The following is a 17,605-nucleotide window of genomic DNA, read 5'->3' on the forward strand; positions in this document are numbered from 1 at the left end:
TAGGCCGTTTAGCCGTCTACCACCGTCCTCTCTCCCTCGTCTCAACCGCATCACAGCCGCATACACTCCTTCAATGGCAGGTGATGATGTCCCTAATCCCCCTCCTCCCCCCTCTAACACCTTCCATCCGGCTTATGCCGTCACAAACATCAAGAACCTTATGTCTGTTACCTTGATAAACAGGAGGTGCATTACGCTATTTGGTCCGAACTGTTTCAGATTCAAGCATGTGCCTTCAACATGCTTGATCATATTGATGATAAGGTTAACCGTCCATCGGACATTGATGATGATACATGGAAGCGCTTGGATGCTATTGTGAAAAATTGGATTTATAATTTCATATCTAAAGACCTTGTCCATACTATAATGAAATCGGGTGCTACGGCCCTTGAATTATGGAACCGGCTCAAGGACATATTTCATGATAACAAGCACACCAGAGCAGTTTATTTGGAGGAACAATTCAGCACCACCAAGCTTGAGCAATTCGCCAACATGTCTGATTATTGCATGCACCTAAAGCTCCTTTCCGATCAATTGAGAAACGTTGATGGCCCGGTTTTCGATAGGAAAATGGTTCTACAATTAACTGCGGGTCTCCCTGAAGGGAAATACGACACTGTCGCTGCTTTAATTTCTCAAACCAAACCAACACCGACTTTCAACAAAGCCCGCTCCATGTATATATTGGAGGAGACTAGAAAGACCAAGCAAGAAGACCATGGGCAAGCCCTTCTTGCTCAGAATTCGCAAGCTGTACCCACCTCAACACCATCGCAACAGCAGCCGGCCATCGACCAGCAGCGCAATGGTGGAGGTCGCGGTGGTGGTGGCCGCGGACGTGGCCGTGGCTCCAATAACAAATCTGGAAACGGCAGGGGAAAGGGTCGAGGCAACAATGGTTCTCAGCAGCCTTCTCAAGCAACTAGGCCTCAATATCAAGCCCAGCCGAAAGCCCCTCAGTGGGGAAATCAGCCCACGTGGTCTCAGCAACCATACGGACAATGGGCCTTACCCCCATGTCCGTATCCAACAGGCCCAGGTCCGAATTTTAGAGGCCAACAGCAGCAGTCAGTGTTGGGCCCACACCCTACACATATCCAGCATGCCTACTATGCAGCCCCACAACAAACAGTATACGGGCCGCCTATGACTCCATCAGAATTCGGGCAAGCTTATAGCTCTATGAGCCTTGAACCTCCCGATAACGAATGGTACATGGATACCGGAGCGACTTCTCACATGACTCGTGATTCTGGTAATTTTTCTAAACTGTTTTCTTTGAGTTTTCCTCAATATATTTTGGTTAGTGAGATCAAATTCTTACATGTCCTATCTTCGTATCAGTACGCCGATATTTTCACAAAAGGGCTCCCTCGCCAACTGTTCTTAGATTTCAGAAACAGTCTTAGCGTCCGACCTTCTCCCGCTTCGACTACGGGGGTATGTTAGATAATATGTTAATATTATCTTGTTAATATTCTGTTAAGATATATTTTGTGTAATTTAGGTTATCTCGTATCTTAGGTTGTAAATCCTATATATAGTGAATTAATGAGAATGCCTCCTCAAGGAGAATTACACTATTCTACAAAAATTAATAACAAACCCTAGCATGTTACTAAACAATAAAAATCAAAGCTTTAGCCCTAACATGATACTAACATGCTATTAAGAAATAAAGTTGGAAGCATCATAGAAATCATAATTGACATTATATTCTTTACTCTAAATATGATACTAGCAATATATTGTTGTCATTCTAAACATCAAATTAAGAAAAGCATCCTAACATGATACTAGGAATCAAAATAACAACCTAGCCATGATTTCTATATCATAATATCAATAAAGCAATTAAAGCACTTACTTGGATGCCTCGTATCTCTTCCTAATAATAAAATACACACGTTTGTAACTTCAAGGAAAAGTATAAAATTAAAGATTAAATTAAACGGAAATTTCACCATATACAACTGAGTTTAAGCTTAATTCACTGTATACCACCAAAAACTTTCTAATACACCATATAACCTTCAGTTTTATGGAAATGTCACAACATGCCATTAATGACTAACGGAGGTTAACACCGTTAGTCATTAAGGTTAATAATGCCATGTGGCAGCTTGTGATTTGTTCCCTTTTAAATAATTTAATTTTAAAATAATTATTAGATTAATTATTGAAAAAATTAAAAAAAAAGAAAAAAAAATCAACCACCACCAACGTTCCCCCAGCCATCCACCACCAACGACACCCCCTGCCAGCCATCGCCAACGAACTCCCTCGCCGGTGCGGAATCTGACCAGGACCTCCGCCGGCGCTCCTCCCCTTCCCCTGAACTATCGTGCCTCCCTCTAATACCCCATTGAATCACCTCAAAAACCCCCTACCTCCCTCGAAAAACCGTCCCCTAAACGCCGGCCGACGTCGAAACCCCCCTCCCTCGCGTCGGCAAACGAATTCGCCCTGTCCCGATGAAATATCCACCCCATTGAACCACCACGTATGCCGAAACCTTAAATCCAAAATCTAGGGTTTCGATTTTGGTGTTTTGGGGTTTCGTGGTGGTGGTTTTCGGCAAGTTTCGTGGTGAAGGTTAAAGGGGTTAATCGGGGATGGGATGGAGGTTTTCGGCCTTTTTGCGAAGGTTAGAGGGGTTAATCGGGGCTTGGATGGAGGTTTTCGGTGATTTGCGAAGGTTAGAGGGGTTTTTCGAGGCTCGATGGTGTTTTAAGGGTGGTGGTTATGGTGGTTTCGGGGGTAAAATCACCCCTTGACCCAAATCCTACCCCCGGCTAGATTTAGGGAGGAGCGCCGGCGGAGGTCCTGGTCGGATTCCGCACCGGCGAGGGAGTTCGTTGGCGGTGGCTGGCAGGGGGTGTCGTTGGTGGTGGATGGCTGGGGGAACGTTGGTGGTGGTTGATTTTTTTTCTTTTTTTTTAATTTTTTCAATAATTAATCTAATAATTATTTTAAAATTAAATTATTTAGAAGGGAACAAATCACAAGCTGCCACGTGGCATTATTAACCTTAATGACTAACGGTGTTAACCTTCGTTAGTCATTAATGGCATGTTGTGACATTTCCATAAAACTGAAGGTTATATGGTGTATTAGAAAGTTTTTGGTGGTATACGGTGAATTAAGCTTAAACTCAGTGGTATATGGTGAAATTTCCGTAAATTAAATAATTGAAATAGAGACTTGGGACCAAACCCTTAGAAATCAAACCTTTCACGTCCAGGGCGAAGAAAAATTCGAATTTGGCTAGGTGTGTCTAGATCTTGTGAATACGAAATTTTATATTTGAGAAAAGGCTAGTTTAGAAAAAAGAGAGAGAGAATCAAGAATTTCTTGATGAGAGTTGGTAAGAATTGATGATTAAAAACGGAGGTTTTAGGAGGCTATTTATAATAAAAATCAGCCGGAATATGATAAAAAAAGAATTAGAGTTTCCAAAAGAATAAAACACGATGCTGGCGCCAGACGACAAATGTGTCGCCGCGGTGCCAACCCTGTCGTCCGGCGCTGCAGGACAGTTTTTGCGAATTTTGTTTTTATCACATCTTTTTATCCAGAAGTTTAAATAAGGGATATAATATGTCGTTGGAAAGATCTTGAAGTTTAAATTCCAACACAATTGAAATCAGATTAAAATATTTTGTAGATAAAAAGATATGGCCGAAATAGTGGAAGGGTGTTAGTTGTGGATAGAGTTTCATATCTCATTCATATCTTTTTCGTTATAGCTCGGAATTAATATTATAATATATCATTGGGAAGATAATTTCAAGATCTTTCCAACCATATAAAATTTGGATAAATATTATGAGGCACGAAAATAAAATCTGAATATATTCCACTTCGTACAGAACAAGGATTCTAAAAAGGAGTAGTTTTATTCAATTTCAAACTCTTTGAAACATAATTATCAATCCTAACTCTATTAGGATTTAAGAGAAACTTCTAGAGTATTCTAGAAGACTATAATTAATCCTAATTGCATTAGAAATGATAAATCATAATAGGCCCTCCTCTAGATCATTGGGCCGTATGTAGAAACCAAACCGGGCCCAGTTTAGTATTTTGGTCATAACTTCCTCATTATTCATCGGAATTGGGCTTATAATATATCGTTGGAAATGTCATTTCAAGCCCCATCTAACTACACTATTATTGGACCTTTTTCATGGACCAAACTAAATTGGAATGCACGTTTTTTATAAATAGGGTAAGAAAAGAAATATTTTCAAAAACAGAAAGAAGAGATATTTTAATAAAAACATCCTCATCACTAGACTTTTCACACTTTCACTTCATTCGATTATGATTATACGTGAAAGGTACTCATCACCGGGTTTGGTTTTTGAGGAGACACAAATGGGTGTCTACAATAACCGAAGCTGAAAACCGGTTTAGACCTCTGGTTACCGATAACAATTACCGGTTTTGACCTCCGACTAACCATGGTAACCGAAGACCAAAATGGCAAAACCAGTTACCGTGGAGCTCCGGTTGATTATCAGTTCGTTTTCCGTCAAGCCACCTCGATCACCATTCATTTTTCGTCGACTTTTGCCATCGTTGTGGCTGTCCGGTGTAGAAGGTGGTGGCTGACACGGTTGTGGTTGATGGACTAATGTTAAAGAAAGAAAATGGGAAAAAAAAAATTAGTAAAGGAAAGATTGTCAGTTTGGTTTGAAATGATGGTGGTGACGATAAATTTGGATAGCGATATTTAACACCCTTTTTATAAAGGTTATATTTAAAGGATCGTGTTATACTTACCCTCGATGTATATAAGTATAATGTAGTTTCTAACTAAATTTTTAATTGAGCTGGTTATATTAATTAATTTATAATTTATCATATATTCTGATGAGTTGTGGTTACTCAAATTTTTGTTGATGTGTGTGTTGTTTAGTTGTACTACTTGTGTTTGCGGCCATATCTTTTTCTTATGGTGGGCCTGCGATGATCTATTATGACACCCTGAAAATTTCCTTCTTTAAGTTTACACTTTTTACTCTAAATAAAACTCTTTTTAGGAAATATCCAAATATTACCGGCACCGTGATAACGGCTAAGGCTAGTTTTCAAAGTCACACGGTGGAAGTCTAAAACAAAACCAACTTTCAAAACAAAACTTGTGTTCAAAACCTCAAAACAAAAGTAAGATTAAATAATTCACAAGTTGGAACCAATCCAAACATGATCCTTTTAATATCCAACTTAAAATAAACATAACAAAGTTAGCTCATAATCAATACTCTAATAAACAAATAATTCAAAATATAAAACTAGGAAAGAATAACAAGTAACTCTCAGCATTCATTCCCATCATCAGGGGCGGAGCCAGGGGGCTGGGTGGGCCATGGCCTCCCCCTTGGCTCAAAAGAAACATTAAAGTTTGCATACAATTAATATAAGCTTTACTGTAGAGGAGTTGGTTCTTGGCATGTTGACAGGCTCGAGTCGTATTCAACTAATAAAAAATAAACCTAAATCCACTAACTATGTAGATAGGGAAGAAGGGTCGAACCACAGGGAAACAAGTCAATTTACTCCTAATTAATTAAATGCAATCTAAATTATCAAGTAACAATTTATTGTAAAAAGGTAATTAAATACTAGAAGTAAGAGTAGGAAAGGAATAAAAAGGGTATAAATCAATGAAGGGAAACCTAAGACATAGGTTCACTAATAAACAATATTCCAGGGAAAATCATAATAAGCAATCATCAAGCATCAATTAATCAGATTATAAAGGGCTTTCGCTACTGTAGACACCTAAAAATGTCTCCCCAAAACCAAATCCGATGATGAACAACCTTTCACCGCCATTATTGGTCGGGTTGAGTATTTAATCTTGGAGTGATTAAATCCATATTTCCATTACATAACCAACCCAAATCCTATCTCATTTCCCCAAACCATAACTTATTTTCCTCTTTTCGTGCCTTTAAACCCAAATTAATTCATTTCGTGTCCTTTAAAATCACACGTATTCTTAGGTGCACACTCATGTACCTAGAAGTAGGTGTAACAACAGCATAATATGAACATTAGCTTTTCAAAAAGTGAACATTAGGTTTCTTCTCCTTTATTTTTCTCCTTCATTTTTTATTTTCTCTCTCCTCTGTTTTTTTAATTTTTCCCCTTTTTTACACTTTTTTGATTGAATTTGTTTCTTACAATATAGAAGTAGTTATTAAGTATGAATTTTTGTGTGAATTTCGATTTTGTGCTTTAATTTCGATTGATTAAGGTATATATGAATCTTTGAATTCACAAATTATACTCTATTTTTTCTCCTTCCTTAATTAATTCCTTTTTCCTCAGTTTTTTTTTTCTATTTTTCTCTTTTTTTCTATTTAACAAATGAATATGTTACTTACAATATGGAATTGGTTGTTTATCTGATTTTTTGAATTCATATGAATTGAATTTTTTTAGCTTCGATCAATTTCATTTGTGTGTGAATTTCATTTGATTTTCTGCATTTTTTTTTATCAATGAACATAATCGTGCAAAATATGAGCATATGCATAGGTTCCCTTAAATGTGAACATTAGCTTTTCAGAAAGTGAACATAAGCATAAAACATATGAACATATGCATTTCAGAAAGTAAACATAACAATTCAAAATATCAACGTAAGCATTGGTTTCCTTAAAGTGAATATAACCATTTAAAAGGTGAACATATGCGTAAAAAATATGATCATATGCATTTAAGAGAGAGAAGATATGCATAAACAGACTTAATGAGAACAACAAATATTTACTATGAATATTTACATTATGAACATATAAAATATTATTATGAATATAAGGCATTTTATTATGAACATAAAAAAATTGAAGAAATAAAGTAATATGGTTATGAAACATATGCATCATAATTCATAAGTATTAAAAATATGAACATATGCATTCAAAATATGAACATATGCATTGGCTCATTTTGAATGCGTATGAACATAATTAAGCATTTCAGAAGGTGAACATATACATAAAAAAGTATGAACATATGGATTTAGAAAGTGAATATAAGCATTTTAGAAAGTTTACAAACAGATTCAAAATATGAACATAAGAATTCAAAATATAAACATATGCATTTCAAAATGTGAACATAAAATATCCGTTTGATTTCACTAATTTTTTTGACAATTCCAATAATAAATTTCAAACAATATTCAAACAAAATTAAGTGATAATCATATAAATTCAAACAAAATTAAGTGAAATTTACATAAAATTGCCTTTTTGGGGAGGATCCTTTTGATTTTGCATCACTTTTCTAATGTACATTGATGTTTTTGCATTTTTTTAGTGAAAGAATGAAATAGAGGAGAGAGAAAGTGAAAAAGAGGATAGAGAAAATCATATAGAAGAAGAAGATTTTTGAGTTTGGAAATGACGTTACATTTATTGGGTGTGGGTGGGTGTATTGCAGTTTCCGTATTTTTTAGTTTCAGGGCTTTTTTTAATTGGGTTGTGTGTAATTAGGCTTTTGGGCTACGTTGTTACACCTACTTAAGGTGCACAAGGGTGCACCTTAGACTAATTGTTAAAATCATTCATTTCGTGTCCTTTTTATAAAAATGTTTAATTCAGTTTATTATGGTCCATAATCTGGGTCCAATGATTGAATATTTGGATGGGGCTTTAAAAGAGCTTTCCAAAGATATATTATAAGCCCAAATCCGAGTTATAACGAATAAGTTATGGCCAAAATATTAAACTGAGCCCAAACTGAACCTAAGCCCACCTTACCTACGACCCAATGATCATGTGGAGGGTCCAAATGATTTAATCCAATTCCTAAACCAATTATGATTAATTATAAACTTCTATAAGTTTCTAAAAGATCCTAATTATCCTTTTTTGAAAAGATAAGATTAAAGAGTTTGAAATTGAATAAAACTCCTTTTTTTTAAAGTCCTAATTTTATTTGAATTGAAAGACATTCAAAGATAGACAGATATTATTTCCGTTCCTTATAGTTTTTATACAAATTTTAGATGGTTGGATAGCCCTTGAAATTATCTTTACAATGATATATTATAATATCAATTCCGAGCTATAATGGAAAAGATATGAATAAAATATCAAACTCTATCCAAAACTGACACCGTCTTACTAATTCGTCCATATCTTTTTTCTACAAAATATTTTAATCTGATTCCAATTGGGTTAGAAAGTAGACTTCAATAGCTTTCCAAAGATATCTTATTCATCTTATTCCGATTTCTGGATCAAAAGATATGATAAAAACAAAAACCGTAAAAACTGCAGTCTATCGAGTTTTATTCCGATTTAATTCGGATCTTATCTTAATTGTTCGACCCTTCTTTTTTTTTTCTCTATAAATAGAGGTAATATCACCCCTTTTTCAATCATCAACAAGCTTGATCATCAAATCATTCTCTTCTCTTTCTCTCATATTCTAAGCCTCAAACCTATATTCCTAATTACATCATTCTTTCCCTAACCACTCCAAGGAGTCCATACTTAACCCGAGGTTCCGTCCTTAAACCAAGGCGTGAAAGGTACAAATAACTTAGGGTTTGGACCAAATCAACTCTACATTTATTTAATTTAATTTTCATTTGATTTATATTTTTATATTGAAGTTACTAACAGTTTATTCATGATGTAGCAATTTAAAGGAACGCGTAGAATGTGAGTAATTAATCAATTTAATTACTCTTATTTTATTTTAATATTGCTAGTATCATGATTAGGGTTATTTAATATTTGATTTGACTAGCGCTATTATTGTTGAATTGCTTCCAATATTAATGTTTATTTTATTATATTTATTGATCACCATAATGCATGTTTAAAGGGAATATGTAATTGAAAATCACGCCTAATAAGATAATTTGGACAACCGGTTTAGGTTCCTTTTTAATCTTGTTGTTTAATCAAGTGATCACTAATATTTTAGAATTATATGTTGCATTAATATTAAACCAATTTAGCATAATAATAGTTTGGAGCAAATTGAATATTTTGTTTGCATGTCTTTTAGATCGCAGAGATCACTTTTCACTATAAGAATCGAGTAGAGGCCAATACGGGCGAATGTGACTCCATGACCCACTTTGTACCATCATCCCCGATCCTCCTTTCGTGGTTCCGAACCATATTGAGTTAATAATCTCATGGATTATGAATGGGGTGTAACCTTCACGGGTCAATCGTTGTTGCCTATCATTGTTGCCTATCGTTGTCCCTTTATCGTGGTTGCCTTTTATGATCCGTGAACGGTTTACAAGTTCCTTAAAAACTTGTTGGCGGCTCCCTACTTTCCTTGTCCCTAATTGTATACGTCAATTCCCACTTCCTATGAGTGCCAAGCATATTCACACATGCTTTAACGTAGGCACACTTCAAACGATGCCTACAGCTACGTATTATAATCACAGAGTTAATTTACCGGTATTAAATCTCATCTGTCGAATCACGACTTAACCATTTATAAATTAATCCGCCTATTGAAACTAAGCCTAAACATCAATTCTCATCTGTCGAATCTCGAATTAATATTGATAAACTCATACAATTAAATCTGGTCAAACCTAATTGCATAGCATTAAATTAATCAATAGGAAATTAATCAAGCATTGATAATCAACAATCACAAATTTACTCCTTCATATTATTTATTAGATCCCCATAAACCCTAGAAATAAAACTACTCAAGCATAATTAAATCTAAACTAATCAAATCAATAAAGCAAGACATAATGAAAGAATTAAAAAAAATAACTAAAATAAAAAGAGAAGAAATTGTTATCAAAAGAAATCTGGATTAATGAATGTAATTAAGAACAATGTTGAGAGAGTTTTAAGAGAGAGAAAATATTCTAAGTAGAGAGAGAAAATCTAAAAGAGAAGGTAATCAAAATTACGTCCAAAAATCGTACTTAAACATCCCTAAAACAAATCCTTAAATGAAAACTAATCAGGTCCCTAAAAAACACGCGCCCGATCGGGCGAAGGGCCGCCTGATCGGGCCTGCCTTTTTTCCTACGCCCTTGCTGGTGTGCCGCGCCTGATCGAGCCTACGCTCACCCGATTGGGCGTACCTTTCTTCTTGATGTTTCTTTGCGCGCGCCCGCCCGATCGGGCCCGGTTTCTTCTTCGAGGCTTGGATTTCGATTGGGCTCAATTCCTCGGCCCAATCCGGATTTCCTCTTCGGGTCTTGATTACTCGATCCAATTGCCCCAGTATCACATACCGAGCCCTTAATCACCGGCTCTCACCGGTCCTGGGCTTCAAGGATAGTCGTGTCCTCCTAATGCTCGTAGTTGCTTCGTGAAAAACCCGGAAAACGCTCCAAGTGTGCGATTTCCTACAAAACTCAAGCAAAACAACAAAAACACTAGAAAACACAAATTAGTAATAAAAGTGGCCCTAAAGAGCCAAAAACACTACTAATTATGACCATGGGACGGTGGTAAAACACTATATAAATTGGACATATCACATGTGATAATGAACAAGAGGTAAAGAGTTCGAATTTTGTAACTAACATTTTGTTTTTTTTAATAGTAAATGTAATTAACGAAGTCAATAATAGTTACGAAATTACACATACATAGATATGATCTTGGCCCCCCTCACTTAAAAATTTTGGTTCCGCCACTGCCCATCATGCTCTTCATGCTTTAAGTACCTGTCACTTCCCCTTTAATTCAACCCTCTACCTAGCTACCATATAAATGGGTCATAAAAGGGTCAACTAAAGAAAAGCCAAACACAAATACAAAAGTACGAATCAGCAAAAGCTGAGTACATATGCACCACACTAACATGTATATCCTATCATCAATAAAATAATTAAAACATGCTTTCCATACAATCACAAGTAATAGATTTAGATTACGCATCGAACGGGTTTCCTTCCTTAAAAATAGCCCATTAAATCAGGAAGTTACCCCAATTGGCACCTACTATGTCACACTTGGTGACGGAATTCCAGCGCATAAATAATAAAAGAAAGTACAACGTCATGTACCCATGTAGAAGTTATGATTAAATATAAAACCCCATAACTCCCTCCCATATGTTCATACTCAAGGTATATACGTTCCAAGAGTTTTGGTGCGTATCCTCTTATACTTTACGTGATTTACCAATTTAACATGTGATGACTCCAACCAATCAATAAAAAATAAACATAACAACATCAATACATACTTCCAATTCATTCTTGAATCAATTAGTGAGTACATACTATTTTTTTTAATTACAGTTCCTTGCCTAGTTTTGTGCACAAAATTGCACGATTACTACCTTGGTGCATAGAATACACTAATAAACTTCCTTGAATCAATCTCACTTATTTGAACGAGTAAATAAATAAACTAACTCCTTGACTTAACACCAATGACAAATGGGTGAGAATGAAATTCATGAATCATGTTCAATAATTCTAATTATAGCTTTTTTTTAAACATATATAAGCCTTGCTTATTAATTTTATGCTTAGCTTCTTTGATACTTGAAAATAAAATATACTTTCATGATTCATATATATTCAACTTGTATCATGCTTTAAATAATACATTCACACGCTTGCATAATAAGTCATGTTTATCCAACATCAATTCCAAGCATATAATCAACCAAACATGCCACCAATTCATCATCTAAATCATAATTCACAATCTTAACATGATACTACGCATACACAAATATTCTTATGCACATACGTACCTTGAATATTACCTAAAATCGGTCACACTCGCTAGAAATCACCTAGCTCAAAACTTCCTACAAATAAAAAAAATACATAACTATAATTAATCCACTATTCTCACAAATTTTCAGCAACTATAATACTCTTTAGACCTTACTAATCAACCCAATTTAATGACATAAAAGCCATAATACCTTTTCGTTAAGTGGGTACTTCAAATCCTTTCAAAAAGACTTAGTTTTCGTAACTTAAATAAAATTCCAGCATTCTTATTTAATATAAAACATCACTTTTAGACTAGTAAATCATATTTAAATCATTAAAATCCTTTCCCCTTTTATGGGTCATCAAACCCTAACTCATTAATTAAAGAGTAGTGTGTATAATTAAATTACAACATTAAATTGAGGGCTTTAAACTCATTATAAACATGTTTAAACCATGAGTTAATAAAAAAAACAATAACCTAGCATCAATCCCTAACCAATTACATAAAATCCCCAAGTTCTAGGATTCCTAATTTAGGGTTCATGATTGAATAAAAATCTGAAATTTATATCAATAATTTAACAACATCGTAATCCCAAAATCAATACCAAAATATAATTAAAATCATGCCTTTAAAACAATAAAACAATAGAATTCAATTGGGAAGAGAACGAGATTTTTTTCCCTACCAAACCGCAAAAGAGGAGATGGGAGGAGGAGATGGCCGGCGGTGGTGCGCCGGTGGGGGGAAGAAGAGAAGGAGAGAGGTGTGGGAGAGAAGAGAGAAAAAGAAAAGGAAAAAGATAAGAAAAATAAGGAGAAAGATGAGAGACAAAATAAAGAGAAAAACTTTGAAACTTGGAAAAATTGCCCCCATTAATCCCAACTTTGTCTCGTCCGCCAATAATAACCCCTACTTTGGATTATTCATCATCACTCCTAACTTTAGGGGGGATTAATTTCTATTGCACCCAATCGGTAATCTAACCTGATATTGCAAGTTACTAGACATGTGTCAACACGTGATAGGTCCAAAAAAAATTAAAAAAATAAAAAAAAAACCTAACCCTCACCACGCAAGGTGGCAGCCCTGCCACCTCCGGACTCTGGCAGGCGACAGCCCCTGCCGTTTCTGGCACGAGGCAGGCCCTCCATTTTCCGGCAGGAGGCAGCTGTTGCCAGAACCGACAGGAGGCAGTTGTTGCCAGAACCAACAAGAGGCAGCCGCTGCCAGAACCGACAGGTGCAGCCCTTGTCATTCAGGCAGTAGGGCAGCCCCTACGTGCTGTTTCCGGCAATAGGGGGGAAAGCGGCCCCTGCGTGCTGTTTCCGGTAGGGGGGTGGTCGTTTCTGCTCCCTTCCCCCTCCGATTGCCCCCTTCCTTCCTCTGATTCACCCCTTTCCTCCCTTCCTCCCTTCAATTCGCCCTTTCCTCCCTTCCTCCCTCCGATTTGCCCCCTTCCTAGCTCCCTCCATTTTCTCCCCTTCCTCCTCTGTTTCAACCCTTAGGTGGTTGGGGCTGAGGGAGGTGGTGGTGGTGGTGGTGGTGGAAGTGCGTGGCGGTGGGTTTTTTATTTTTATTTTTATTTTTAATTTTAACCTATCATAATGTGACACGTGTGCAATTAATCACAAGTCAGCAAAATTTACCTCTCAACCGGTTCCAAGTCATTTGGGTGCAATAGAAATTAATCCTCCCTAAAGTTGGGAGTGATGGTGAATAATCCAAAGTAGAGATTATTATTGGTGGACGAGGCAAAGTTGGGATTAATGGGAGCAATTTTTCCTTGAAACTTTTATAAAACATGATAATCATGAATCTTGACGGGAAAAATCTTGAGCTTATAAGGTATTTATATTCCCCTTTTAAAACAAAAACTCATCAATCAATACTATATACTAAAAAACACACCAGCAATGACACGTGTCATTCACTGGTGTGTCCTTAATTATTAATTATTTTTTATATAAAAAATCTATTAATTAGGGAAACAAATCAATTTCAAAAATAATATTTTTGTTGTACATATTTCATTTTTTAACGGTACATATTCCATATTATTGTAGTATATTTAAAATAAAAAGATTTCACAAATAATTTTTCTAAAACAGAAAATTGGACAACTATAAACCAAAAATTATATTCTTAAAAATATTTTGTGATCTTTTTTACAACAAAAAAAAATATTGCTTGGATTTTTTTGCCTACTTTATTTTAATTGTGTATTAGAAGCTACAATTAAAATTTAACATATCACATACTTTTATTATTCCTCGACTAATTTATGATTATAATATTTATCTATTAATAATCTATAACTATCTAACCTAGTAATTTTCTAAATCCTACTTCCCCTCAACTTTTCATTTGGGGCCAACATATTGGGCCTTTAAGTTTCCTCAACTTCTTAATAAGTTTGTCCACTCATTTAAATAAGATTGACCCAATTAAAATTTTTTTGTTGCCTCAATTCATGATTCATTTAATTTATACACACTTATATTTTATTTAAATAATTAATTTCTTTTTAAAATGAAGTGAATCATTTTAATGAATAAACAAATAATCTATATATATAAAAATATACTTGTAATAAAAATACGGAGTATTACATCTATTTTAGAATTTATCCTTAATGTTGAGCAGTCAAGATTATTTAAGCATTTGATCAAGTGATCGTAGCGAAATGAGATCAAGTGTTTTGATCAGTGTTTTTAATAAGTTTGTTGTATAAATAACCCACTTAGATTTATAGAGTTGTACACTTGGGTTTTATAAGCCTTAACACTTGATATGTTTTCAAGTGTGGCTGTAACACCTCTGATTTAGGTTTATGATTTCTAAATTTTTTTCAAAGGTTGTTTATTTTCTTTTAATTATTGTTTATCTTTAGTTAGTAGATCGGGGCTGTTACATGAATGAACCTAATCGAAATTGACCTGACCTAAACCTAAACTGAAGGTTAGATTGACCTAACATAAACTGAACTTGATTTGACCCGACCTGAACCCGACTATAATACGTGAATGTACAAGTATTAAGTCGCCTTACCTAAATCTGAATTTACCAACTATGAACTTTCTCTATGTAGTAATAATCAATCAATAATAACTATATATATATACTAAAAGACACACCAGCAATGACACGTGTCATCACCAGGTGTGTCCTTAGTGCTTTTTTTTTGAAATTATATTAAAGAAATAAAATTTATACAAAAATAATTCCCTAATATTATACAATATAATTACTAAAAATAAAATAATTGGACATATCTTTAACATAAATTTTTATATAGCTATAAAAAAAACTTTCTTAACATAATTTTGATTATTTTTTACATCATTTTACATTTAACATATCTTTTAGGAAAAATTGATAAAAATAATCCCAACTTTCACCGGTTCGCTCAAAATAATCCCAACTTTAGATTATTTTTAAATAATCCGATCTTTGATTGTCACTCACTCAAAATGATCCCAACTGGTTACCCAACCTGTTATATCAGGTTAATGTGACATTCATCACATGGTTAGTTGAAAAATAAAAATAAAAAAAGCTAAAAAAAAAGGAAAAATTGCTCCCATTAATCTGAACTTTGCCTCGTCTGCCGAAAATAATCCCAACTTTCGTTTATTATCTATTGCACCGAACTTTGGGGGGGTATTAATTTTCGTTGCACCCAACAGGTCATCTAACCTGATGTAGCAGGTTACCTAGCCACGTGTCAGCGTATGATTGGCTTAAATTTTTTTTTTTTAGAAAAAACAAAAAAAATATAAAAAACAAAATCCCCACAAACCACCCATACCCAGCGGCTGCCACCACACCTCAACCCCCACCCCGCCGGGAAATCACCCCCAACCCCGAAAAACCCCTCCCCTGCTGCCGGAAACCACCGCCCAGCTTTCCCTCTCCCTCGAAACCCACCCCTTCCCTTCCCCCACCCCCGAAAACCCCTCCCCCACCCCCGAAATCCCCTCCTCAACTCCCTCCCCTGCTGCCGGAAACCACCGCCCAGCTTTTCCCCTCCCCTTCCCTTCCCCCACCCCCGAAATCCCCTCCCCCACCCACGAAAACCCCTTCCCTTCACCCACCCCCAGAAAATCTCCTTCCACCGCAAAACCACTGAAAATCTATCCCCACCCTCGAAAAACCCTGACTGAACCCCTAGCGATGGCTAGAGAGGTTCGATTAGGGTTTTCGAGGGTGGGGGATGGGTTTTAGGTGGTTTTTGCGGGAGAGATAGGGTTTCGGGGAGGGTGGTTGTTGGTTCAAGCAAGTATCAGGAAGAGCGAGGGAGGGGACGATACGCGGGAGAGGGGGTCGGCGCCGGCATCGAGGGAGGGGATGTGGGTGCGGCCGACACCGTGGGATAGGGAGAGAGGAAGGCTGGTGATGGTGGTGCTGGTGGCTGGTGGAGAAGCTAAGGGTGGCTGTTGGGGTTTTTTTTTAAATTATGTTTTTAATTTTTTTTCCTATTTTTTTCAACCAATTACATGTTGACACGTGTGCAAAAAAAAATCAGAAATGTTTACTTGATTTACCGGTTGTAGGTCATTTGGGTGCAATAGAAATTAATACCCCCTAAAGTTCGGTGCAATAGATAATAAACGAAAGTTGGGATTATTTTCGGCGGACGAGGCAAAGTTCAGATTAATGGGAGCAATTTTTCCATAAAAAAAAGAAAAAATTCAAAAAAACAAATTAAAAAATCAACCAAGCCACCGACCACCTTACCACCACCCTCTCCCTAGCCCGTCACACCTCCGGAGCCCCAAACTACTAGCGCAGACCCTACCTCACGCCGGCGACAGTACCCAAACCATCCGTCCCTCACGCTGGCGTCGACACTTCTCTCCTCCTTCCCCCTAAATCACCCTAAAAACACCCAAAACCACTGTAATCCCTAAATCGCCGCTCCCCCACCCTCAAAACCCTAGTGTTAGGGTTCCGAGGGTGGGGGAGCGCTTGGGGTTTGTGCAGTGGGCTGAGCTTTTTTTTATTTGGGTTTCGGGTTAAGTCTAGGTGGTTTCACGGTGGGGGTTTTGAGGGAAGGGGCGTCGGGATGCTGGCGGTAGGGGAAGGGGTCTGGGCAGTGGGAGAAGGGAGGAGTGTCGGCGGTAGGGGAGGGGGTCTAGGCCGGTGGGAGGAGGGACGCCGGTGTACCAAACGTGGGTGGTGGTGGTATCAGCGTGGGGTTGGGGCTGGGTGTTTTTTTTTTGTTTTGTTTATTTTTTTTTATTATTTTTTTAATTATTTTCAGCCATTCATGTAGTAACACATGTCATTTAAGCACAAAAAAAACAAAAAAACAAATACCTCTTTAATAGGTTACCGGTCACATCGGACCATTTTGAGCGAAGAACCCCTAAAGTTCGGATTATTTAAAAATAACCCAAAGTTGGGATTATCTTGAGTGAACCGACGAAAGTTAGGATTATTTTTATCAATTTTTCCTATCTTTTATAATTCAGTAATTTGATCAAAATTTGTCAATTATATTATTATTTTTTTTATGTTTATAAAAACCAATTATAATAATGATAGTTTAATAATGGTTATTGAAAATTACCGTGCATGACATGAGAATTAACCTAGTATGAACTATATATGTAAGTTGGAGGCAACAAAATAATAACCATAACCAGCCCCGTTCCTAGAAATTTATGGGCCCTAGGCATAATGTAAGAAAAGGGCCCCTTACGTAAACAATTTTTTTTTACACACAATAGCTTTAAATATAAGACAATGAAAATAACTTAAATTATTTGAATAATAAGTCTCCATACACAATACTGGAGTAATAACTTTGCATAATATTTCGGTAATTGAATAAATATGAAACGGTGTAATTGAAATGATTAATATTTTGAAACAGATACTCATAA

The 17,605-nt window shown here is 36.1% G+C and overlaps 1 protein-coding gene across 1 annotated transcript; it reads left to right on the top strand.

Annotated features, from left to right (window-relative positions):
- The first annotated feature begins 240 nt into the window (after positions 1–240).
- LOC110728945 lies at positions 241–1,455 on the top strand. Its single transcript, XM_021908655.1, has one exon. The coding sequence runs from the start codon at positions 241–243 to the stop codon at positions 1,453–1,455; it is 1,215 nt and encodes a 404-aa protein (XP_021764347.1).
- The last annotated feature ends 16,150 nt before the right edge of the window (positions 1,456–17,605 follow it).

The sequence above is a fragment of the Chenopodium quinoa genome, unplaced genomic scaffold (assembly GCF_001683475.1).
Source record: "Chenopodium quinoa cultivar QQ74 unplaced genomic scaffold, ASM168347v1, whole genome shotgun sequence".
Lineage (NCBI taxonomy): Eukaryota > Viridiplantae > Streptophyta > Magnoliopsida > Caryophyllales > Amaranthaceae > Chenopodium > Chenopodium quinoa.

Bases quoted from the DNA above. Each gene is read 5' to 3' on its own strand.
- LOC110728945 (XM_021908655.1), top strand. From the start codon at position 241: ATGCTTGATCATATTGATGATAAGGTTAACCGTCCATCGGACATTGAT.